This window comes from Nicotiana tabacum, chromosome 6 (assembly GCF_000715075.1).
Source record: "Nicotiana tabacum cultivar K326 chromosome 6, ASM71507v2, whole genome shotgun sequence".
Taxonomy (NCBI): Eukaryota; Viridiplantae; Streptophyta; class Magnoliopsida; order Solanales; family Solanaceae; genus Nicotiana; species Nicotiana tabacum.
In genome coordinates, this window is record NC_134085.1 from 168,989,295 (window position 1) to 169,016,956 (window position 27,662).

General features: G+C 36.1%; 1 protein-coding gene, 1 long non-coding RNA gene and 1 pseudogene across 2 annotated transcripts; 1 reads left to right on the forward strand and 2 right to left on the reverse strand.

The window, feature by feature from the left end:
• LOC107760636 (receptor-like protein Cf-9 homolog) overlaps positions 1-27,662 on the reverse strand; it is a 73,195-nt pseudogene that overhangs the window by 41,651 nt on the left and 3,882 nt on the right.
• Positions 11,901-15,399, forward strand: LOC107813479 (receptor-like protein Cf-9 homolog). Its single transcript, XM_016638753.2, has 2 exons — positions 11,901-15,074; positions 15,200-15,399. The coding sequence occupies exon 1, from the start codon at positions 12,007-12,009 to the stop codon at positions 15,049-15,051; it is 3,045 nt and encodes a 1,014-aa protein (XP_016494239.2). The 5' UTR covers positions 11,901-12,006; the 3' UTR covers positions 15,052-15,074; positions 15,200-15,399.
• On the reverse strand, positions 15,477-23,304 carry LOC107813480 (uncharacterized). The gene is made up of 2 exons (XR_001654349.2): positions 22,766-23,304; positions 15,477-15,679 (listed from the first exon to the last, which is right to left on the reverse strand). It is a non-coding gene; the product is annotated as an uncharacterized LOC107813480 (long non-coding RNA).

The following is a 27,662-nucleotide window of genomic DNA, read 5'->3' on the forward strand; positions in this document are numbered from 1 at the left end:
AACGGCTCAGGACCTCTTTCAGCAACCCATGTTCAAACCCGACCCAATAACCAATCTGACCCAACCCCTCACTTAAACCAAACGACCCCGTTCAACTACCAAACGACCCCGTTTCATTTCTCACCATCAGATCCAAGCCGTTGAGATCGTCTGATCTAACGGCTCAGATCCGATCAACCTCCCCATATATAAACTCAGCCCTTTACCCCGCATCCCCTATCCGAACCCCACCCCTCACTCGTCTCCTTCCCCAACCTGAAACCCCCAAACCCAGGGTGCATTAATGCAACGTGGTTCGAGATATGTTTTCACAACGTTGCAAGTCTTATAAAATAACAGTAAATGATAAAAGCGGTTTAAAATTAAAATTTGCACATAAGTTCATATTGTATTTAAACTCAGATAAATAAGCCAAACATAACAGTTAAGCGACCGTGCTAGAACCACGGAACTCGGGAATGCCTAACACCTTCTCCCGAGTTAACAGAATTCCTTATCCGGATTTCTGGTGCGCAGACTGTAATATAGAGTCATTCTTTTCCTCGATTCGGGATTAAAATCGGTGACTTGGGACACCCTAAATCTCCCAAGTGGCGACTCTGAAATAAATAAACAAATCCTGTTTCGATTGTCCTTTAATTGGAAAAAACTCCCCTGCGCCCCCCGGGTGCGGAAAAAGGAGGTGTGACAGCTGTGCAGTTAAATCATATACAGCGGAAATAGAAGCAGATAATTACAACTAAAGTTGGGCGGGGAAAACATGATGTGGGGAGTAGCAGGTAACAACAAAATAATAGTAGTGAAATATAAGGACGCCATAAATCAAATACCAGCAAAAGATAAGGAAATAAGAAACAAATACACATGTAATACCGTTGCAGGCGTTCAACCTGATACCAAATCACACAGTACCGTTGGAGGCGTGCAACCCGCTCCCATTTCATATAATACCATTGTAGGCATGCAACCGCTCCCATTTCATATGTTACCGTTGTTGGCATGCAACCCGCTCCCATTTCATATAATACCGTTGCAGGCGTGCAACCCGCTCCCTTTTCATTTATCAACACCAAACATAAAAGAATCCCGGTGAGGGAATAATAGTTTAACAGCAACGTCCCGGCAAGGGAACAATACTGTAACAACAACATCGCGGCAAGGGAAAAATAATATGACAACAACACCCGGCAAGGGATCAGTACTATAACAACAACATCCCGGCAAGGGAACAATAATGATAACCCTCATATGAAGCACAATAAACTACAACGGAGTCACAACAATTACAATACAAGAATCACGGACATGCTTGACAACAACGTATAGATACTCGTCACCATGCCTATACGTCGTACTCCACAGTTAGCACATAGCAAATAAGACTCAACTCTTAATCCATCAAGCTAAGTTTAGACCAAACACTTACCTCGATGCCACGAACACAATTCAAGTCTTAACTATCGCTTTACCTCTTGATTCCACCACCAATTCGCTCGTATCTAGCCACAAGTTACTGAATTACATCAATAAATGCTAATTGAATCAATTCTAATGCATGAAAATAAGTTTTCTAAAGTTTTTCCCAAAAAGTCAAAATTCACCCCCGGGCCCACATGGTCAAAACCCGAGGTTCGAACCAAAATCCGATTACCCATTTCCCCACGAACCCAAATATATAATTTGTATTGAAATCGGACCTCAAATCGAGGTCCAAATCCCCAAAATTTGAAAAATCTAGGTCCTACCCAAAATACCCAATTTTCCCCATGAAAACCATTGATTTTGAGTTGAAATCATGTGAAACGTGTTAAAGAATGAAGAAAACTAGTTAGAAATCACTTACAATTAATTTGGAGAAGAAATTGCCTTTGAAAAATCGCCCTAGAGTGTTTTGATTTTGAAAGAGTGTGAAAAATGGTTGAAATGCGTCTAAGTTATGAATTTACAGGTCTGTGATGTCACAATTGCGACCAGGGTTCGCAATTCAAAATTCTGAGACTTTCGTGCAAACAAAATGTCGCATTTGCGACCAAGTCAATTTTTCGGTCTTCTTCGCATTTGTGATAGACCTCTCGCAAATGCGAAGTCGCATTTGCGATACATGAGTCGCATTTGCGACTAAGGCAATAACTAGAGGCATCGCATTTGCGATGGGCACCTCGCATTTGCGAGGTAATGCTGGTCTGGGCTCATTCACATTTGCAACATAGCCTTCGCATTTGTGTGCCAGGTGTCACACCTCTTTTTTCCGCCCCGCGTGGGGTGAAGGAGTTTTTCCAATTAAAGGACAATCGAAACGGGATTTGTTTATTTATTTCAGAGTCGCCACTTGGAGATTTAGGGTGTCCCAAGTCACCAATTTAATCCCGAATCGAGGAAAAGAATGACTATGTTTAACAGTCCGCGAACCAGAAATCCGGATAAGGAATTCTGTTAACCCTGGAGAAGGTGTTAGGCATTCCCGAGTTCTGTGGTTCTAGCATGGTTGCTCAACTGTTGCATTTAGCTATTATCTGATTTTTACATGAATAACCTATGTGCTGATTCTGCTTTTACATATACATATTTATTCGAGAGAGTGAACGTCGTTTAAAGTATGTTTTCGGATTGCGCCGCATCAAATGAACCCGCAATCTTAGGCATACTCTATTCAACGTTTTAGGATTTGGATTCGGGCCGCATAAAATGCCCACCCATATTTAGGAATGTAATTTACTAAAGTCGCGCCTAAAGATTCTAGCGCGTTATTATCTTTTGGGAGGGCCGTGAAATTCGCTAAACGGCCCTTCCCGACTTCTAAAAATCTTAAACCTTTACTGATGGTCCTGCAAATTTTTTTATTTTTGTTTTTGTTTTTATTTGACGAAGCTCGCCTCATTTATTATTATTTTTTTTAGAAGAAAAAAAAAAGAAAGTAACTACATTTCTATTTTTATTTGTCTCTAAATTAAAAAAAATCCCGGTTAATTACATGCTGAAAAAAAAAACCGTAACTTATTTAATTGATAGGTTACAACAGATGCTAACGAAAAACTGTACTCGAACCTGTAAAAATGGAAAATTGTTTCGCGCCTTATTCCATAAGCTAATATTACTAAAAATAGATTTATGTATATAAAAAACGTACAAGATTGACTGACGTTACTACAATTAGCCATTTTTAACTGCGGTGAGGTTAACTAAATGATCAAAGCTATAGACTAATTCATTAACCCTAATGGATCCTCAATTTAACTATACTAAATGCCTATTGAAACTACTCTACATTAGTGTAAGTATACTTAATTGTTAATACATAAAATTATCGACTACGGCCTTTATTTATTTATTTATTTTATTATTATTATTGGAACTATAATGTTGACACTACCTAACCACCTTACATTTACATTTTTATCAAGTCCACAATCTATCTATGTGAGATTATTTGTAACATGAATTAATGCCAATACTGATGAGAGTATAATCACTTAAGAGGATTAATAAAAATTAGTTTTATCCATCTAAACGAAATACTAATCGGGTTTTGACTAAGTACTCTATCTCATTTGTGGACTACTTGAATATATGCATGAAAACAACTAACTAGAGATATGCTACTTATCATGATCTACCCCATTAATCTAACAAAATTGAAAGGTTCATGTTATATCAGTGCATGACCATTTATATAATTCCTTCTCTTTTCAGTCCAAGTATATATAAAAAAAATAATTAAAACAATTCATAAAGAGAAAAAAAAACTAAATAAACCAAATTGTCTACTATCTACTTTATTGAAGCGGTTGGATTTTATTGTTGCATTTCAACTTCAAAGCTTTATCACTACAAGATTCGAATGTGTACCTGGAATTCGAATTACAATCAGAGAGAAAAGAGGTCATGAGCAACAATGTACAGCAGTAGCACAGCAACAGAATCTCACAGCAAACAACAACAACAACAACAAAAACCAGCAATAACCAGTGTAATAATGGTCAGAACCAAACTGAAAAATCCCAGAAAGCCTGACTGAAAATCAGTAGAACTAAACGCAATCCACAGAGGCAGTAACAAAGTTCTGATTTCAGTGGTAAAGAAAAGGACCTCACTTTCAGTTTTTAACTCTCAAAGACTGATTTTTAGTTCTGAAAAATTAGCCTATTTCTCCCTTTTCAGTTCTGAAAATTTTTTCTTCTCTAAATTTTCAGTCCTCTTTTCTATATCAACTCCTCCTATTTATAGGCCAGAACTAAACATTATTTATTCAAAGTTTTTCACTTTCAGCCTGTATATTCCCTCCCATGTGCATCTATACACTTTTATCATTAATCCCATGCTTATTTTCTGATTTCCCACCCTTAAAGATACCAGACAGGGTGTATTCTGCACTACTAATTCCCTTTTCATTAAATAATTCATTAATTTAATTATACACTGAATATTCAACTGGCAGACTACTAACACTAAACATTTTAAATCTTTTAAACACCCAAAAATACCCCTGAAAATCCCCTATTATTATTGCCTTGCCCTCACTCTTAGCAATCTGTATTTAAACCTCTCTGATTTACAACTACACCAAATCACTACACAACTACAACCAATCCTTAAGTCAAATTCACACAAATGATTCAAGCATCAAAACAGACCAACGAAAAGATTCGGGTTGTACTCGTCCAAACAAAGCAGTCATAAACTAACTATTCGATGAAGTTGTTCAAATCGAAGGTAGCTTATAATGCACACTCAAACAAACAGAAGAAAAACCTTGACCAAATAAAAGGTCTTGAAGAAGAAGGAGAACTAATGAACAAGACAAGATTTACAAAAATAACACTTTAAACAAAGATTCAATAATCCGAAAAATAGAACGAACAAAACAAGATTACGAACAACACTTAAAACCAAAAACCATAACGGAAAATAAATCAAATGAACTAAATAATCTTGAAAGAAAAATCTAAAACTTGAACGAACCCAAGTTGAAACTCGGATTTGAACTATTGGAGGTCGAACAGACTGTTTGTGAGCGTTGAAAAAGGACGAAGCAGAAGCTGGTCGACGGGGCAGTGGGGTTTGGTGGTGAGGAGCAGCAGCGGCAGCAGCTGGATTCGCTGCTGCCATGGTCGACGTGAGGAGCAGCTGGGGTTTGGTGGTGAGGAGCAGCAGCGACAGTGATGGTTGCTGGACAATGGCAGTGATCGACGGGAAGCAGCAGCGGGGTCGTGGAGTAGCTGAAGCAGTAGGGTCGTTGGTTATGGAGGTGTTCGCGGCAGCAGCTGGTGGCGTCGACGTGAAGCAGTGGTCGACGGGGTTGTTAGTGCTGGTTATGGCGACTGGGTCGTTTGGACAGAAACAACGACGGAGGGTGGTCGACGGGATGTGTATGGTGGTGCGCGAGGATGGAGTTTCGAAGGGGTGGCGATGGTTATGGCGTGAGGGTTTTCAGTCGTGTTTCATCTTCTTCAAAGATGAAGAAGATGAACAGTCAGTGGGTTCCTTTCCAATTTTTTCTTTTTTTTTTTTCAAAATCCACCAATCTCTCACGTTTTTTTTGGTCCCTCCTCCCTTTTTTGTTTTCTCTGCTTGTGGGAAAAAAACCAAGACTCAAAAACGTGAACCCCCCTCTCCTCTTTCACCTTTTCTTCTTTTTCTTTGTCCGTTTTTGTATCTTGTTCAAAGAACATGGACCTCACGTGTGTAGGGGTCCAAGACTTGTGTCCCCCATGCGTGGTGGGGTTCCCCGTGTGTGGTGTTCTATCCATGTTCCCCACGCGTGTCCCCAATGTGTGGTGGGCTCGGATTATTATGGGCTAGGTCCGAAAATTAGGCCTAAAAACGGGTAGTTTAAACCCAAATATTATTCTTTGCCCAGACCCGAGAAAAAAACACGATATTATTCAATTAATCCTATGCAAGCAAAATAACTACCAGGATAAGACTAACATTTAAAACAAAACTATTTTTTTATTAGTATATATTTTCAAGATTAAAATAGCTACAAAGCATAAATAAAACTATTTTTGTCATTTTCGTTTTTATATAAAGATAAAATATAAAGCACTATTTTTTATATTTTTTTTTCAAGATTAAAATGGTTACAAAATGTTAATAACTTTTTTTTTTTGTAATTTTCGAAATTATACAACGATAAAAATATAAAGTACTTTTTTTTTAATTATAAAACTACAATTCTAAATTGAGCTACAAACTAAATTAACTCCAAAAAATACTAATTAAACTCCTAACAACAATTATCATACACAATTAAACACCAATTAAAACAAAATTACATAATTTGACATTAAATACTAACAATGCAAAATATTCTTGTTTTTTGTGACTTTCATTTTTGTAAAACAAACTTAATTAAATACTAAATGAAATGTAATATATTTTATATTTTTATTAATTAAAACAAATAAACATGCACTCATAAAAATACAAATAATTATACAAAAATATCACAAAAATAACAAAAATTGCACACAAAGGAAAATTATTTTATTTTGAATTTTTTGGGAGTAATTCTTTCATAGGGCAAAAAATCACGTGCTTACACCAGGCTTCGCAAATACGAAGCCTGCAGGCCTGCAATATACCAATTAAAAATCTGCAACATCCTAGGTCCAAATTCCACTCCGTGGCCTATCCAAAACTCACCCGAGCCCTCGGGGCTCCAAACCAAACATGCACACCAACCTAAAAATATCATGCGGACTTGCTCGTGCATTTAAATCACCAAAATAACATCAACAACTATGAATTCAGCATCAAAATCATGATTCACCTAAGAACTTCAAATTTTCTAATTTTCTCAAATACGGTCCGATTCACGTCATTCCAAGTCCGTTTCTTACCAAATTTCACAGACTCATCTTAAATCACATATAAGACCTGTACCGGGCTCCGAAACCAAAATATGGGCCAGATACCATCAAGTTTTAAACACATTTCATTTTCAACAACTCATAAATATTCCAGAAAATAATTTTCTTTAAAAATTCATTTCTCAGGCTTGGGACCTCGGAATTCAATTCCGGGCATACGCCCAAGTCCCATATTTTCCTACGAACCCTCCGGGACCGTCAAATCACAGGTCCGGGTCCGTACCCAATATGTTGACCGAAGTCAACTTAAATTCATTTTAAAGTCAAAATTCATCATTTTTCATAGATTTTCACATAATGACTTTCCGGCTACGCGCCCAGACTGCGGACGCAAATCAAGGTGATGTTGAAAGAGGGTTTTAAGGCCTCAGAACGCAGAATTTATTTCTACAACAAGTGATGACCCAATTTTCACAAATTGCAATAATAAAGTAAAGAACTATAGAAGAAAATTAGAGAGAGACTGATGATTTTGTGAGTAAAAATAAAAGAATGAGGGGGTATTTATAGTTGAGAATAGGGAAAAACTGTAATTATAAAAAGTTTAAGGGGCAAATGGCTATTTTTTAAAAATCCAAACGGCTAAATTGGCAGGCCAACGGCTAGTTTTGAAACTTCCAACCGTTGGCCAATTTATTTTTAAAAAAATTAAAAAATAGTTGTTGGGCCCGTTAGGCCCGGTTGAACCGGTCCCGGGCTTGCGGTCTCTACGTGTAGGACCGACCCATAGTGGGCTCCTAGGACCGCTTGGGATCGGACCATACGGGCCAACCCGTTTAGCCCAAAGCCCATGTGGGCTCGCGGTCCCAGGCTGGGCCCGGATCACAATACAGCCTTATTGGCTTGTTTATCACTTCATATTTGCTAAAACTATAAAGTCAATATTCATATGCATACAATTGAATTTTTTCTTGATTATATACATGAACACTAATTTTGCACTAAAATAAAAAAGAAAATTGATCATTTATTGTAGACCGAAAGGAGTACGTTGTAGGTAAGAATAGGAAGTAACAATCTGCCCCATACGCACGAGATCAAAGTAGGGAATATGTTCTTTTAGAAAATGACTAACATCAACTTCTTGAAAACGTTTGTTCTTTAATTTGTAGCTTTCACTTGAAATTTCCAGGGAAAAACGACTTTTGCATTGACTTGAGCTAAACATTGAATTTATATAATTCTTATTGTAGCAATTGGATTAACATTTTTACTCTTAAAGGATTAAAAACTTGTTTCCTCAGCTTCCGATAGTAGATCTCTCTTACATTTACATCAGAGTTACCAACATTTTGGGAACAATTCAAATGAAGGTAATGATGCATTACGTGGATTCCCAGTTTTGGAAGTTTGTGGAGCAACCGGAGACTAGAGACAAACAACACAACACTTGTCCTAAAATTCTATAACATATTTCATGCTTTCTGCTCAAAATCCAAATTTGGCTATCTTAGATAGCTGAAGAATTAGAATACATAATCATTGCGAGAAGGCGAAAGATGCAACGAGGCCAAAGGCATTACAAAAGAAGAAGAAGAAATAATGGTGTCTAGACAATTGTTCCCAGAGGCACAAGATGCAAGTTCAAAACGTTCAGGTATATATTCATATTAAGCTGTTTACTGATTCTTTTAGTTTCTTCTAACTGATATTATATATCTTCAGTTGAATATCACTTGTTTTATTACCTTGCATATGAAAGAAGAAAAGATTGCATAGTGTATCCAAACGAAACTTTTGGTATAATACTGTATTCTGGGCCGAGCCTGGGCCTTCGTGGGCCAAACGGGTCGGGCTTCGTGGGCTTGGGCTCTGGCAGTCCCGGGCTTCGTGGGCTCACCTGGTGGAACCGGCCCGTGACGGGCCTAAGCCCATGTGGTCCTGGGCTAAACGGGCTGGGCTCGTGGGCTTCGCGGGCCTGGCGGGTTTTTTTTTTTTTTTGTAAGGCAATTTATTGTAGTAGCATGGCTATATTAAAAATATATATGTAGTATATATGTAGAAATCTAATTATTAAAGTGCTTGGCGAAAAAGAAAAATAACCAAACAATAGTAAAACACTAAATTGTCATGCATAATAAATTAATAACAAAGTACAACATGAAGCATATATATATATAGTATACTAGTATAGAATGTTATGTATATATATTTCATTGTATATTTTCTTGTAGTATATATTGTATGTTATGTATATATATTCTCTTGTATATTGTCTTGTAGTATATATTGTATGTTATGTATATATATTCTCTTATATATTTTCTTGTAGTATATATTGTATGTTATGTATATATATTCTCTTATATATTTTCTTGTAGTATATATATTGTATCTTATGTATATACATATCTCTTGTATATTGTCTTGTAGTATGTTATGTATATATATATCCTCTTATATATGTTGTTATAGTATATATTGTATGTTTTGTATATATATTCTCTTGTATATTGTCTTGTAGTATATATTGTATGTTATGTATATATATTCTCTTATATATTGTCTTGTAGTATATATTATATCCTCTTATATATGTTGTTGTAGTATATATTGTATGTTATGTATATATATTCTCTTGTATATTGTCTTGTAGTATATATTGTATGTTATGTACATATATTCTCTTGTATATTTTCTTGTAGTATATATTATATGTTATGTATATATATTCTCTTATATATTGTCTTGTAGTATATATTGTATGTTATGTATATATATATCCTCTTATATATTTTCTTGTAGTATATATTGTATGTTATGTATATATATATCCTCTTATATATGTTGTTGTAGTATATATTGTATGTTATGTATATATATTCTCTTATATATTTTCTTGTAGTATATATATTGTATCTTATGTATATATATTCTCTTGTATATTGTCTTGTAGTATGTTATGTATATATATATCCTCTTATATATGTTGTTGTAGTATATATTGTATGTTATGTATATATATTCTCTTATATATTTTCTTGTAGTATATATATTGTATCTTATGTATATATATTCTCTTGTATATTGTCTTGTAGTATATTATGTATATATATATCCTCTTATATATGTTGTTGTAGTATATATTGTATGTTATGTACATATATTCTCTTGTATATTGTCTTTTAGTATATATTGTATGTTATGTATATATATCCTCTTATATATGTTGTTGTAGTATATATTGTATGTTATGTACATATATTCTTTTGTATATTTTCTTGTAGTATATATTGTATGTTATGTATATATATTCTCTTATATATTGTCTTGTAGTATATATTGTATGTTATGTATATATATTCTCTTGTATATTTTCTTGTAGTATATATTGTATGTTATGTATATATATATCCTCTTATATATGTTGTTGTAGTATATATTGTATGTTATGTATATATATTCTCTTGTATATTGTCTTGTAGTATATATTGTATGTTATGTATATATATTCTCTTATATATTGTCTTGTAGTATATATTGTATGTTATGTATATATATTCTCTTGTATATTATCTTGTAGTATATATTGTATGTTATGTATATATATTCTCTTATATATTGTCTTGTAGTATATATTGTATGTTATGTATATATATTCTCTTGTATATTTTCTTGTGGTATATATTTTATGTTATGTATATATATATCCTCTTATATATTTTCTTGTAGTGTATATTGTATGTTATGTATATATATTCTCTTATATATTTTCTTGTAGTATATATATTATATCTTATGTATATATATTCTCTTATATATTTTCTTGTAGTATATATATTATATCTTATGTATATATATTATAACTTATTACTTATATATTTTCTTGTAGTATATATTGTATGTTAGGTGTATATATTACCTTATATATTTTGTATGTTATGTGTATACAAAAAAAAAATTAAAAAAATAATCTGTTGGGCTCGTTAGGCCCGCCAGGACCGGCCCAGGCCCGGCTGACGGTCCCGGGCTAAACGGTCCCGGGCTCGTGGGCTAATCTATGAAGACCGGCCCGTCACGGGCTTCTCAGGACCACCAGGACCGGCCCACCAGGCCCGTTAGGACCGCGGGCCCGGTCCGGTCCGGTTCAGGCCCGGCCCACCAAGCAGCATTATTTTGGTACGAATAGTAATTACTGAAACAATAGCTGCACTTGGTAAATAGCTAGTAAACTATAGTAGTTTCTGAAAGTTGCCCATTAATATGTTTAGTACTCAAATATTTGATCAAAACACTCTCGGGTTGTTAATTATGTAAGCTTTAATATATTCTTTTCATATAATTTCCCTTGGGGCGGATCTAGAGTTATGACATATGGGTTCACGAGAACCCAATAGCTTTTCCCTTCTGTTTATATATTAAGAAGTCTACTAAATATCTATAAATATTTGATCGTGAACTCAGTTATTATTGTAAATTTACTTGAAATTGATGTAGGAACTCATAAGTTTTAAATCTTGGTTCCGCCTCTAATTTTTCTCACCAGTCTTGCACTCGAATACATTTTTCAGGATTTTTTAAAGAAAAGATATTTTCTTTGGAAAAAAAAACTTTGATCTAATCAAACACCCTAACATCTTTGAGTAAACATGGCCAGTTGGCCACTTGACTCAGTCTTGCAGTATATTCATATAAATAATTCCACCTACTTTCCTTACACCATTTAATGGAATTTACTCTCTAATAGCGATGGAAGTAGAATAGGTCATATGTTCTTTTCAACAGTTAATGACTAAAATCAAAGTGAAACATCAACTTGGAAAAGCTTTGTCCATAGTAGGCTTTCATTTGAAAATTTCAACGGATAGACAGATTTGTGCATTAACTTGAGCTAAAATTCAAGTACTGGTTTTGTCCTTGACGTGTTATAATGGATAACTCATTGCATTCATTTCTATGAAATAGATATCACACTGCAACCATAATTACTTACTAACTGCCACCTCGATAATGAATGTGGTCCACATTTGTTTGGCTTAACAGCTGCAGTATAACATTTCAAAGCTGAAATTTTTAGATTAGCAGACTTAACTTTCTAAAGAATTCATAGCATCCACCTGTGTATATATATATATATACATCATGCTTTCTGCGTTTCTTGTCTACCAACTTTTTTATTTATACTATCGCGAAAATGGGCTATATATTTGGGCACCTACTGCTAATTCTACTATGTTTCTTTCCCTGTCAGCTTGCTTTTTCTTCACTGGCACAGCCTCAATCATGCAGCAAAGGTCAAAGCCTTGCCCTTGTAGAATTCATGCAAACACTTGTTGTAGAAGCCTCTTCTTCATCTTATTGGTGTGGTCAGAAATCTTATGCAAAAACGAGTACATGGAATATGAGCAGAGATTGCTGCTTATGGGATGGAGTGATATGCGATGAAATGACCGGCCATGTGATTGAGCTTGATCTCAGTTGCAGCAATCTAGTAGGAAAGATTGATTCCAATAGCAGCCTCTTCGAACTCTATTATCTCCAAAAGCTTAACCTTTCTAGGAATTTCCTTCCTTCGCTTATTTCGCCCAAATTTGGCAGGTTTTTGAGTTTGACGCATCTTGATCTTTCCTACTCATCTTTCTTAGGTCAAATTCCTTCTGAAATCTCTCATCTCTCCATGTTACGGTCCCTTCGTCTCGCACAACCTTTACGTATGTTGAATTTCGGGCCTCACGATTTTAAATTGCTCCTTCAGAATTTGACCCTCTTAAGAGAGCTTGATCTTACTGAAGTAGACATCTCTTCAGCCATACCTCAAAATTTATCTTCTCATATAACAACTCTGAGGTTGGGATCCACAGAATTGAATGGGATAATTCCTGAGACTATTTTTCACTTGCCAAACTTGCAAGTTCTTACATTGTCAAACAATAATCAGCTTGGTGGTTATTTTCCAAAGACCAAATGGAACAGCAGTGCATCTCTCAGGGAGTTAGATCTTTCTCCAGTTAAGTTTTATGGTGATTTGCCTGAATCTCTTGGTTATCTAACATCATTGCAGTCCTTGGAACTTAATTCTTGCAATCTCTCGGGGCCAATTCCAAAATCTCTTTGGAATCTCACACGTCTAGAGTTGTTGCACCTTTCAAAGAACCATCTCGAAGGACCAATTCCTCTATCTTTTGGCTATCTAACATCCTTGCGATCCTTGCAACTTAGTTCTTGTAATCTCTCGGGACCCATTCCAAAATCTCTTTGGAATCTCACCCGTATAGAGTCTATGGATCTTCGAAATAACCATCTTGAAGGACCAATTCCTTTTTTTACTACTGGACTGCAGAATCTAAACACACTTCTGCTAACAAATAACTCTTTGAATGGAGCGTTACCATCATGGATATCCTCACTTCCATCACTAAGTGCACTAGACTTGAGTCTTAACCACTTTTCCGGTCAGCTTGAGGATTTCAAGTACAATACATTAGTCCGGATTGATTTAGGACACAACCAGTTGCAAGGTCCTCTTCCCAAGTCACTTCAAAACCTCGTGAATCTAACAATACTTCATCTTTCATTTAACAATTTTAGTGGCAATGTAGACGTCAGCATCTTTTCAAACCTCAAACAACTTACCGATATGGATCTTTCATATAATAGTATTTCACTAATCAATGAGAACAAAGCCAAATCTACCTTGCCTGAATCTTTGACAAGCTTATTGTTATCTGCTTGTGAAGTAAATGAATTGGATTTTTTGCGATCAGCAAAGAATCTTGAGCAGTTAGATCTTTCACATAACAAGATTCAAGGAACAATTCCTGATTGGGCATGGTCTAATTGGATGCATTCCATGTCAGTTCTTGATCTATCCTACAACATGTTGACAAGTTTTGACCACATTCATCTTCTTCCTCTATATGCTATTGATTTACGATCTAATCTTCTTCAAGGATCACTACCTGTTCCACAACCCACTGTACAATTTTTCTTCATGTCAAATAATAATCTCACTGGGGAGATCCCTTCCTCTTTTTGCAATTTGACATCATTAATAATTCTAGATTTGTCAAGAAACGAGTTGAAGGGAGCAATTCCACAATGTTTGGGTAATATGAGTGAACTGCTCGTGGTTTTCGATATGCAGCATAATAGTTTTTCTGGAAATGTCCAAATAACTTGTACGTCTGGGAGTTCACTTAAAAGCTTTAGCTTGCATGGCAATAAACTAGAGGGAAAAATCCCAAGATCCTTGGCCAATTGCAAACAGTTGGAAGTTCTTGACTTGGGAAACAATAATCTCAATGACACATTTCCTATGTGGTTGGGGACTCTTCCAACGCTACAAGTTTTAAGCTTGAGATCCAATAAATTGCACGGACCCATTAGAACTTCAACCATTGAAAACTTGTTTCCTCAGCTTCGGATACTAGATCTCTCTGGCAATGTGTTTACAGCAGAGTTACCAATAAGCCTTTTTAAACAATTGAAAGCCATGTGGAGAATGGATCAAACAATAAAGCCACCAATTAGTGATGAAGGGGATTTATATTACACAGACTCGGTAACCGTTGTAACAAAGGGACTAGAGCGTGAAGTTGTGAGAATCTTGTCATTGTACATTGCGATTGATCTTTCAAACAACAAATTTGAAGGACATATTCCTAGTGTTCTGGGAGATCTCATTTCCCTTCGGGTGTTGAATTTGTCTCATAATGGATTACTGGGTCATATTCCACCATCACTTGGAAAGTTATCTCTAGTCGAATCGTTAGACCTTTCATCTAACCAGCTAGCAGGAAAGATACCAGAACAACTTGCTTCTCAGCTTACATCTCTTGCAGTTTTAAATCTCTCCTACAATCATCTTGAAGGATGCATCCCTAGGGGACCTCAATTTGCTACATTTGAAAACAATTCATACGAAGGTAATGATGGATTACGCGGATTCCCATTTTCAAGAGGTTGTGGAAGTAACGGGATGCCAGAGACAAACAACACAACACGCGAGTTGGATGAAGAAAGCAATTCTACCTTTCTAAGTGAATTTAGGAAGGCGATTCTTATGGGATATGGGAGTGGACTAATTATTGGATTCTCCATAGCATATTTCATGCTTTCTTCTCGAAATCCAAATTGGCTTTCTTGGATTGTTGAAAAATTAGAATACATAATCATTGCCAGAAGGCGAAAGAAGCAGCAAGGCCAAAGGCATTTCAGACGAAGGAATAATGGCGTCTAAACAAGTTTCGAAACGCACAAGATGTAAGTTCAAAACTTTCGAGTATATATTCGTATTAAACTCATTTCTATAGAAAAATATGTGAGAATATTGAGATAATTGTTCTATATCTAACTCGTTTACTTTGTATTTAATGAAATAAATGCAGGGAATAACTTGGGAGAAGTGAATGGACAGAGTTGAAATACTAAGAATTGGAAAGACTATGTTGTAGATGTTTGCAACAACAAATGTCAATATGCTATCAGAAATAAAGGGATCAAAGTGAAATTGTCCTTAATAGCTACTACGATTGAAGTATGTTGTCTTCGCATTGAGTTATTTAATAAAAGTTGTGATTTAAAGAAAGAATTTGTTATTCATTCACTATTTCCAGATTCTGTATTGGAAATCTTGAACAGAGAAGAAAAAACACCAAAGATAGAATATAGAAGTCCCTTCTTCTGTTTCAATTAAGGAAGATTTCCTCTGGTGTAGATAACATGAACTACACATCCAATTTCTGTGAATGTGAAAACTTAGAATAGTACATAGACTCCACATACAGCTAACATTTACTATTTCTTAAGCCAAATCATCATTTCATTCGTCACAAGCAACATAACAGTACCTCAGAGCTCCGTTCGTCCTGCAAGACGATCAAATGGATCAGCAATCTCATTTTAAATAATCTTAGAGTTCATTTCATTCTGAAGGAGATAAAGCTCATATCAGAGGAGTAAAATGCTCTAGAGCATCAAGCTTTTATGCTTTGCGTACTCACACTGAAAAGGGACGAAAAGAAAAGGCAACGATAGCATATTTTAAGCACAAAAAATTAGTAGTAGCATCATTAGTGTCCTCTCCTTCCCTTCTGATTCTATCCCTCCGAATGTATCCTAAATAACTTCAGCATAGCCTTGTACTCATTTCTCTTTGGCCCTTCCATAGTTGAACCACTCATACACTGAAGGTTGGGTAACTATGTGAACTGAAACACAATATATTCCGTGACCATCACAAGCAGACACGGCGTAAGCATTACATCAAGTCAGGGCGGCTCTTCCTTGAGTGTTACTAATTCACATGAAGGAGCTGAATGTTGACTTTAAATAGGAAGATCAGCATATTTTATTAAACAACATTTGGGAGAGAGTCAAAGCTCTTAAACACTTCAGTATATCAAACTCAATAGGGCCCTATGTTTATAACTGCACTTCATTGCCACTTGAAAGGAACACTTCCCTATGCTTCTGCTTCTGTTGAAGTTTGGCAAAATGCCAAAGTCCCACATTGGTTGGGAGTTAAGTTTGGGGGGGATTTTTCCCCTATAAAAGAAGGCCTAATGTTTAGGATTGAAACACACCTCTCATTTGCCTTCTCATCTGTTTAAGGCATTTGTATCTTCTCTCTTTAGTATTATTTCACTTGTATTTTTGGAGTGGAATAAAATATTTGGTTGTGTCCGAGGAGTAGGCAGAATTAGCCGAACCTCGTAAATTCTGGTGTTCCCTTTATTATTGCTTTATTGTCTTATTTATTATTTGGTGGCTGTCATAATTTTTGGTATAGTAGTTGTGACTTATTCACACTCTATACATTTGGCTTCCGCAACAATTGGTATCAGAGCCAAGGTACTGTCTAAGTATGCTCTGTGGTTGCAGCATAGTCTGATCTTCCACATCAGAAAAGATTTATCTTGGTAACTGAGTCAAGGTTCTGTCTGAGTATGCTCTGTAGTTGCAGCTTAGTCTGATCTTCTACATCAGAAAGGAAATAATCTTGATTTGTGTCGTCAGCTATTAAATAATATTTGTGTCAAATATGGGGGACAATAAACAAGAAGAATCTACATCAAGTGTCAACAATACGTCATTATTGGCATCTTCGCTTATGACAAGAATTGTGTCAAATGCGAAATTTGCGGTAGAAATTTTTGACGGGTCCAGACATTTTGGGATGTGGCAAGGCGAGGTTCTAGATGTCCTTTTTTCAACAAGGGCTAGATCTGGCCATTGAAGAAAAGAAACCAGATGTTATTGGAGAAGAAGATTGGAGAATTATCAACCGTGTTGCTTGCGGTACCATTCGATCCTACCTTGCTAGAGAGCAGAAATATCCATACACAAAGGAAACTTCTGCAAGTAAATTATGGAAAGCACTGGAGGATAAATTTTTGAAGAAAAACAGTCAAAATAAATTGTACATGAAGAAGAGACTGTTTCACTTCACCTATGTTCCTGGTACCACGATGAATGAACATATCACCAGTTTCAATAAGTTGGTCACAGATTTGCAAAATATGGATACAACTTATAATGATGGTGACTTGGCCTTAATGTTGCTGGCGTCACTTCCTGATGAGTACGAGCACCTTGAAACTACTCTACTCCATAGAAATGACGAAATTTCTCTCAGAGAAGTTTGTTCAGCTTTGTACAGCTATGAACAAAGAAAGCGAGAAAAACAGAAGGGCGGAGAAGGAGAAGCACTGTTTGTGAGGGGTCGTCCTCAAAATCAAACGAGGACAAAGAAGGGAAGATCCAAGTCAAGATCCAGACCCAGTAAAGATGAATGTGCCTTTTGTCGAGAAAAAGGGCACTGGAAGAAAGACTGTCCGAAGTTGAAGAATAAGGCCAAACATAACAATGGAAAGGCTATTATGGATTCAAATGTAGCTGATTGTGATGATTCAGACTTCTCATTAGTTACAACAGAGTCATCAACATCATCAGACATATGGTTGATGGACTCGGCTTGTAGCTATCATATGTGTCTCAACAGGGACTGGTTCATGGAATTTCAAGAAGGAGAATATGGAGTCATCCACACAGCGGATAATAGCCCTCTTACCTCATATGGCATTGGTTCAATACGATTAAGGAACCATGATGGAATGATCAGAACATTGATAGATGTTCGATATGTACCGGATTTGAAGAAGAATCTCATCTCTGTGGGAGCCCTAGAATCAAAAGGGTTCAAAATCATTGCAGAAAATGGAGTGATGAGAGTATGCTCCGGTGCACTAGTGGTAATGAAGGCTAATCGGAAGAATAATAATATGTACCGCTATCGTGGCAGTACAGTTATTGGGACAGCGACAGTAACATCCAGTGACGACAAAGAGGCAGAAGCAACCAAGCTATGGCACATGCGCTTGGGACATGCTGGAGGAAAATCCTTGAAAACTCTATCAGATCAAGGATTGTTAAAAGGAGTAAAGGCTTGCAACTTGGAGTTTTGTGAGCATTGTGTTAAAGGGAAACAGACAAGGGTTAAATTTGGTACAGCGATCCATAATACTAAAGGCATTTTGGATTATGTACACTCTGATGTTTGGGGTCCTTCCAAAACACCTTCATTGGGTGGGAAGCACTATTTTGTAACCTTTGTTGATGATTTTTCCCGAAGAGTATGGGTGTATACAATGAAGAGCAAAGATGAAGTGTTGGGAATTTTTCTCAAATGGAAGACGATGGTGGAGAATCAGACAGGCAGGAGAATCAAGTGTATTCGCACAGACAATGGAGGTGAATACAAAAATGATCATTTCAATAAGGTCTGTGAAAATGATGGCATCATCCGACACTTCACTGTTAGACATACACCACAACAGAATGGAGTGGGAGAACGTATGAACCGGACCTTGCTGGAGAAGGTACGGTGTATGTTGTCCAATGCTGGCTTGGGCAAAGAATTTTGGGCTGAGGCAATTACATATGCATGCCACCTCATTAATCGTCTACCATCTGCTGCTATTGATGGCAAAACACCATTTGAAAAATGGTACGGAAAACCTGCTGTAGATTATAACTCTTTGCACGTGTTTGGCTCAACTGCATATTATCATGTGACAGAGTCAAAATTGGATCCAAGGGCAAAGAAGGCTATTTTTATGGGAATTACTTCTGGAGTCAAAGGATATCGCTTATGGTGTCCTATGACAAAGAAAGTAATATTCAGCAGAGATGTTACCTTTGATGAATTTGCTATGGTAAAAAAGGTAACAGAAGATACCAAACAAAATGAAGGTGCTTCTAAGCAGGTGGAGTTTGAGGGAAAATTTATTTTTCCTACACAAGAAGCAGAGGAGGAAACAAATGAAGATTACCCTCTGGAAGGAGAGCCAGTAGAGGAGATTCCAACTCAGGAATCTCAACAACAACTTGAATCAATAGCAACCAGCAGGCCAAAAAGAACAATAACGAAACCTGTTCGTCTCATAGAGACGGTTGCTTGTGCAACCTCAATTGTAGCTGATGATGTTCCTACTACTTATAAAGACGCTGTCCAAAGTTCAGAAGAAGATAAGTGGAGGATTGCCATGAATGATGAAATACAGTCCCTTCATCAGAATCATACATGGAGATTGGCCAATCTCCCGAAGGGAAAGAAAGCAATTGGGTGCAAATGGGTATTTGCAAAGAAGGAAGGATTTCCTAACCAAGTAGATGTTCGCTACAAAGCAAGATTGGTGGCCAAAGGATATGCTCAAAAGGAGGGAATTGATTACAATGAAGTGTTTTCTCCAGTTGTAAAACATTCCTCCATTAGAATTATGTTGGCTTTGGTAGCACAATTGGATTTGGAACTAGTTCAGATGGATGTAAAAACTGCGTTTTTACATGGAAACTTGGAGGAGGAAATCTACATGACTCAGCCAGAAGGATTCAAAGTTGCTGGAAAAGAAAATATGGTGTGCAAACTTGAAAAATCGTTGTACGGATTGAAACAATCTTCTAGACAATGGTACAAGCGATTTGACGAGTTTATGTTGCGGCAAGGGTACAAGAGAAGCAAATACGATCATTGTGTGTATTTGCACAAGCTTAAAGATGGTTCCTTTGTATATCTTCTCCTATATGTTGATGATATGTTGATAGCTTCCAAGAATTTGGAAGAAATTGATAAGTTGAAGATTCAACTGAAGAAGGAGTTCGAGATGAAGGATTTGGGTGAGGCAAAGAAAATTCTTGGCATGGAGATAATTAGAGATAGAAGTTCAAAGAAACTCTGTTTATCTCAAAAGGAATATTTGAAGAGAGTACTTCAACGTTTTGGCATAGATGACAAGACTAAGCCAGTTAGTACTCCACTTGCTTCCCATTTTAAGCTAAGTACTACTATGTCGCCAATGGATGAAGCTGAACGAGAGTATATGTCAAAGGTACCATACGCAAATGTTGTTGGTAGCTTGATGTATGCAATGGTTTGCACAAGGCCTGACATTTCACAAGCTGTTGGAGTTATTAGCAGATATATGCACAATCCAGGGAAGGAGCATTGGCAAGCTGTGAAGTGGATTCTACGGTATATTCATAATACTGTAGATGTCGGGTTAGTTTTTGAGCAGGAAGACAATCAGTCTGTAGTTGGATATTGTGACTCAGATTTTGCGGGTGATATGGACAAACGAAGATCAACTACTGGTTATGTGTTTACTTTTGCAAAGGCACCAGTTAGTTGGAAGTCTACTTTGCAGTCAACAATTGCTTTGTCTACAACAGAGGCAGAGTACATGGCTATTACAGATGCTGTGAAAGAGGCAATTTGGCTTCAAGGATTGCTAAAGGAGCTTGGTGTTGAACAAAAAGGTATCACAATTTTTTGTGATAGTCAAAGTGCTATTCAATTAGCGAAGAACCAAGTTTATCATGCAAGGACGAAGCACATTGATGTTCGGTATCATTTCGTACGAGAAATCATAGAAGAAGGTGGAGTCACGGTGAAGAAAATTCATACTACAGAGAATCCTGCTGATATGCTGACAAAGGTGGTGACTGCGGTCAAGTTTCAACATTGTTTGGATTTGATCAACATTGTTGAACACTGAAGATTGAAGATGAAGACACAACCAAAATTTGTTATTGAGAGAGAATTGAAAATGTGGAATTTTGCCAAGGTGGAGATTTGTTGAAGTTTGGCAAAATGCCAAAGTCCCACATTGGTTGGGAGTTAAGTTTGGGGGGATTTTTCCCCTATAAAAGAAGGCCTAATGTTTAGGATTGAAACACACCTCTCATTTGCCTTCTCATCTGTTTAAGGCATTTGTATCTTCTCTCTTTAGTATTATTTCACTTGTATTTTTGGAGTGGAATAAAATATTTGGTTGTGTCCGAGGAGTAGGCAGAATTAGCCGAACCTCGTAAATTCTGGTGTTCCCTTTATTATTGCTTTATTGTCTTATTTATTATTTGGTGGCTGTCATAATTTTTGGTATAGTAGTTGTGACTTATTCACACTCTATACATTTGGCTTCCGCAACACCCTATGCTTCTGTTTCTACTGTATCAGGGATTCTTTCGCCGCCTCCTATACCACTCAAGATCCAACAACGATGGGGCGCAGAAGCAATGATCAATAGATACATAGCACTTTAGGAGCTCCTTGTAATAGGAAATTGTCGCTTGCCATAAGACCTGTTTATCTTTACCAACCTAATTCCACAAGAAGCAAACACTGGTTTCTCATAACAGAAAACATTTACCTATTTTGTAAGGACCAACTGGGACCATCTAGTGAACTACCAAGAATTACATAGATTCCAATATTTTAGATCTGCTGTCTACTTTTTGTAACTCAAAAGTTATAATTAAGAACAAAAGATCTAGCAAGTTGATCTTTGCTCTTTCTGTACTTATTCTCGATTTTTCTCTAAGCATTTTCTCATATATCCAAATATGTCTAATTTGTCCTGAGACTTTGGTTACTGGAGACATACTAACCAAGGATAAGGCAAACGGACTTGTTTTTTATGGCTGTGTCTGGAATCCAAGCCCAAGATCCCCAAGTTTTTCTTCAACCCTTAACCACTTAAAGTATTGGATCCACCTCTTAGTAATACTAACAAAAATGTGAATCGCCAATTTTAACAACATAACGGACACAAAGTACTAGGACTATTGGAATCAACATTATGCATACAAAGATTAGAACTTCACCTCTATTGAAGCAAGGCAATATTCTAGGGAACCCTTATTCTTACAAGTGAGAATTGCCTAAAATTCTTACAAGAGCAACTTCTGAGACAGAACCACAACTTGAAACTCTATCATATCTGACTTTTCATCATAATTAATTCCTGTTATATATACACAAATGATTAACTTCTTTGCTTGGATCCCAGGGACATCATAAACTCTCCATAACATAATTTCCCTTTAATTTTCTTTTCCTAGTAAACAATGGCACATGTTCAAAACTCGGTGGATGATGGGCCCGCCTCTCTACCCTTTTCCACTTAAATACTAAGCTTTGTTTGCGGCAAGAATCGAACTCATGACATGTGCCAACCTACACATCACGCAATGCACCCTTACCACTAGACCAAAACCCTAGGGACCAATTTTTGAACTATATATATAACATGGCCATGTGAGTTCAATGGTAAAGGAGTTGTCATAACGCCGTATCTTTCTGATTTCATATTTGAAGTAAACAAGATGATCTTTAACTTGGAACAAGGGTGTGTGAGTTCAAGGGTAAAGGATTTGTCTTTGCAAGAAAGACAATTCCTTTTCAGCAGCACACACTGCCTTCAGCTCGGGACAAACAAATAATATATGAAGAATTTTGCAATGTATATTTATACAAAGTCCGCATTTCATTGTCACACCACCCGTTGACTCAACGATCGCGAAACTAATATAAACTAATAGAAAGTGATATTCTTTATTAAACAAATAATATAAAGTAAGACGCATGTATGGAGTATAAAGATAAGAACTTTGACCTCTATCATATTGAAGAAAGGAGAGAATCTTGGCAGCCCTTATTATTCTTACAAGTGGGAATAGTCTCAAAATCCTTAGCAGGCAACTTCTCAGACAAAAACCCAACATGGAATTCAATCATATGAGACTCCTCATCAACATTAATCCCTGTTACTGGGACCCACACGAACAGTTTCTTAGCTTGGATTCCAGACACATCAGAAACCTCACCGTAACTCATTGTCCCTTTGATTTCTTTTTGGTAATAAACAAGTTGATCTTGGAACTGTACATAACAAGGGTGTGTGAGTTGGACTGTAAATGAGTTGTCTTTAGGAGAAAGAGTGTACGATTTTACATTATTTGGGAGAAGTCCCTTTGGAAGGTTGTAGGAAGGAAGGAGATCATGGACATCATCATCTTTATTTGGACGGTTAGGATTGAAGGAGAAGAAAGGGAGAAGAAGATGAAGAGGAGAGAGCAAAACAAGAGTTGTGACTTTTGAGAGAAAGCCATTGATGAGGGAGAAAGAGAAGGTGAATGATTGGAGGAAGAGGAAGAGAATTATATTATGTTAAACACAGTCGAAACCTGTCATTTTCTTGCAACATAATCCCAAATATTTCTAGATATTTTTTATAAAGAAAATTCTATATAAAATTTATATATTTAGATGTAGGTTTGGTTCAGATTTTTTTACTCAATACCAAACCAAATCAAACCAAACTTAATGGGATTTTTTAATCGGTTTGATTTGACTTTTCCGTTTGATACGTTTCCGATTCGGTTTATACACACCTAGCACGTGTTATTCACTTTGACCTAACAAACCTCACGATTTGTCCCTTGGGCTACGCAATCATCGCGCATAGGGTGTGTACCATATAACTTATGTTATGTCTTATATAGCAATTCGCTCTTCTCGCCCTTTTTGAAGTGAGATAGATATACATAAGGTGTCAAATGCACCCATTCTTTAGAATATTGTCACCCTCGAAGGATGTCAGTCCTTCTCTTTTAGCTTGTCACCCTCGAAGGTTGTCAGTCCTTCTCTTTTAGCTTGTCACTCTCGAAGGTTGTCAGCGCTTATCAAACTTGTCCTCCGTCGTGGAAGCCACATATACCCACCTCTGGGGATTCAGCGTCTTTGTTGAGCTTTTACCCCATCATTGCGCTACGGGAGTGTAGCTTCGAAACCATATCTGTCACAAACCAAGTTTATAGTAGTATATCTCCTTTTCTAATGTGGAATTTGTTTAAGGTGTCAAACACACCCCTTCTTAGGAAGCTTGTCAATCTAAAAGCCTTTGATCCTTCTCATTACTAGAATTCGACAAAAACCGACCAAGAAAAACCGACCAACTTTGGTCGGTTTTTCAAAATATTTTTTTTTTTTTTTTTTTACAAAACTGACCAACTTTGGTCGGTTTTCTTTGGCGCTAAAATGCGGGAAACTATTTTTGAGTCCTGCAATATTTATTTTTCAAGAAACCGACCAACTTTGGTCGGTTTTTGCAATTAAAATAAATAAGAATTAATATTAAAAAAACTGACCAACTTTGGTCAGTAAATTCGGCCGGTCATTTTAAAAAACCGACCGACTTTGGTCGGTAATTTTATTTTTTAATAAAGCCGACCAACTTTGGTGGGTTATTTTCGTGCGAAAATACAATTAAAGAGTATAAATAAAAAATAAGATAATTTTAAAACAAAATGCACCAATGGTTTAGTGGTAGAATAGTATCCTGCCACAGTACACATCCCGATTCTATTTCCAGATGGTGAATCTTTTGATTACATAATTAAAATACTGACCAACTTTGGTCGTTTTTTTTTGCGACCAGCCTTGGTCCTTTTACCTTTGCGACCAACCTTGATCGGTATACTAAAATGACCACGAAAATAGCGACCAAGCGTGTTTGAACAATTTTTGGTCCGTAATTTGCCAAAACCGGTCAACGTTGGTCGATTTTTGTGATTGCTAATTACCAGATTTCTAGTAGTGTCTCTTTGAACTGCCCTCGTCAGTCCGCTCGCCGTCATGGTCACAATTTTAATATTTAAATCCACATCACAAAACTCCAACCGTCCAAAGAATAGACGAAAGTTTACAACAGATGATTATTACTACCCGAAATTCTTATGTGGGAAGCACAATAAGTGCTGAATCAAAAAACCAAAGAGATTCTTCTCTTTTTGTACGTTTTTCTTGCTGAAGTTGGCGTAGCTGGATATCTAACTCAATTATTATTATTATTATTATTATTATTATTATTATTATTATTATTATATGAATGGGTTCAATCTTTTATACATGATATTTTTTTCTAAATTGATTTTTTAATTTATATTTTATGTTTCTATAACAACTTTTTACCTAAACAACCACAATTATTTTTGTAGCAGAACACTCTTTGTAAAATTACACATTTAACTAACGTATATACCAACAGACCCATTATTAAATTAGTATTGTCGTTTTGTTATGTTGTCTTCGAGAATTTAAAATGAATTAAAAACAACTAAATATTAATTAAAAACTTGAATATTTATAGACTAATTTAAAAATTAGCTCTCAAAATGGTATCGAATATTTAAAACGAAAAGAGTAAAAGAATTATCTCCAGTATTATGTTTAAATCGCAGTTTGAAATTTCACAAACTATAAAAACTGATAAATATATTGCTTTTAATCTTTATCTACTCAGTTTCACAAGATTTCTCTCTTCATCTTCTGCTATTTCCTATTCATCTTCATCTTCTGCTATTCCCTATTCTTTTTTTCCTTTATGCCACATAATTATTTTGTAGTGTTGTTGAAATAAAGATACTTTTTTTCTTTTGTGATGAAAGAAAATAAAAAACAATTCGTGGCGAGAAATATTACACCTTTTATAAAATAACTTACTACGAAAAATGCACCTTTAACCAATATACGTAATCATACGGTAAGTAAGGACTAGAATTTATTCTCATTTTTTCTATTTTGAAAAAAAAAAAAGCAAAAATGACAGCAACATTTACAACACAAAATAAAATTCAAAAGCATGTACGTAGTATTAATCTTCATGTTCCTTGTGGCATTTGCTGTTGTAAACATCTGCGGTACAGAGTCTTTTCCCATTCACCTGTTATTTCAACTGGACACTTTCTTTGCCTACATTCAATTCATTATTAAAGATACACTTAGCAAGCTAATAAAGCAAGAAATATTCAAATGAAGACATACAATACCAATTAATATAAAAAAGGGTAGTCTGATACACTAAGTGCTCGCTATGCGCCGGGTCCGAATAAGGGCTGGACCACAAGGGTCTATTGTACGTACGCAGTCTTACCCTACATTATTGTAAGAAGTTGCTGCCACGACTCGAACATGTGACCTCCTAAAATACCAGTTAATATAAACTAACAAAAAAAATCAAAGATAGAGCTTAATATGAATAAATACCTGATATTACATATTGGACAACTGGAACTTGTCTAAACACCATTATTTCTTCTTCTGTGACGCCTTTGGCCTCGCTGCTTCTTTCGCCTTTTCATGGTGATTTTGTGTTCTAGTTCATCAACAATCCAAGAAAGCCAATTGGGATTTCGAGCTGAAAGCATGATATATGCAATGGATAATCCAATAACTAGTCCACTTCCATATCCCATAAGAGCAGCTTTCCAAAAATCATTGAGAAATTCAAAAGTACTTTCTTCATCCAAAACACGTTTTGTGTTGTTTTGTCTCGGGAATCCTGCTACTTCCACAACCTTCCTAAACTGGGAAACCATGCAATCCATCATTACCTTCATATGAGCTATTCTCAAAGGTATGGAATTGAGGTCCTTGAGGAATGCATCCTTCGAGATGATTGTGGGAGAGATTTAAGATTTCAAGAGACGTAAGAGAAGCAAGTTGTTTTGGTATTTCTCCGGAAAGCTGGTTATATTTAAGGTCCAATGTTTCCACTAGAGATAAATTTCCAAGTGATGATAGTATACCACCTTGCAATCCATTATAAAACAAATTCAACACACGCAGTGCAATGAGATCTCCCAAAAGACTAGGAATATGTCCTTCAAATTTGTTACTTGAAAGATCGACAGTGGTGTACAAAGACAAGATTCTCACAACGTCAAGTTCCAGTCCCTTTGTCACAACAACTACCGAGTCTTCGTAATATTCATCTCCTAATGCCTTCTTTGTTTGATTAGTTCTCATCATGGCTTTGAAATGTTGAAAAAGACTTGTTGGCAACTCTGTTGTAAATGCATTGCAAGAGAGATCCAATATCTAAAGATGAGGAAACAAGTTTTTAGTCCTTGAAGCTCTGATGGGTCCATACAATTTATTGGATCTCAAGCTTAAAGCTTGTAACTTCAGAAGTGTTCCCAACCACATAGAAAATGTGTCATTAAGGTGATTGTTTCCTAAATCAAGAACTTCCAATTCTTTGCAATTGGCTAACGATTTTAGGAATTTTCCCCCTAGCTTATTGCCATACAAGTTGATACTTGTCAGGATACTTCCAACTCTAAAAGTTGTTTGGAGATTTCCAGAAAGAAAATTATGTTGCATATCTAAAACATCAAGATAGTAACTCATGTTACCCAAACATTGTGGAATTGCTCCCGTTAAATTATTTTCTGTCAAGTCTAAAACTCTTAATGATGTCAAATTGCAAAAGAAAGAAGGGATCTCCCCACCGGGACAATTATTTGATATAAAAAAAACTTAAAGAGGAAGGTAGAATAGGTAGCGATCCTTGAAGAAAATTGGATCGCAAATATAGAGTATCTGGTTGAAAAAATGATGGAAAATGGTCAATACTTGTCAACATGTTGTGGGATAGATTAAGATTATTCAGTGAGTGCATCCAATTAGACCATGCCCAATCAGGAATTATTCCTTTAATATTGTTATTT

Bases quoted from the DNA above. Each gene is read 5' to 3' on its own strand.
- LOC107813479 (XM_016638753.2), top strand. From the start codon at position 12,007: ATGGGCTATATATTTGGGCACCTACTGCTAATTCTACTATGTTTCTTT.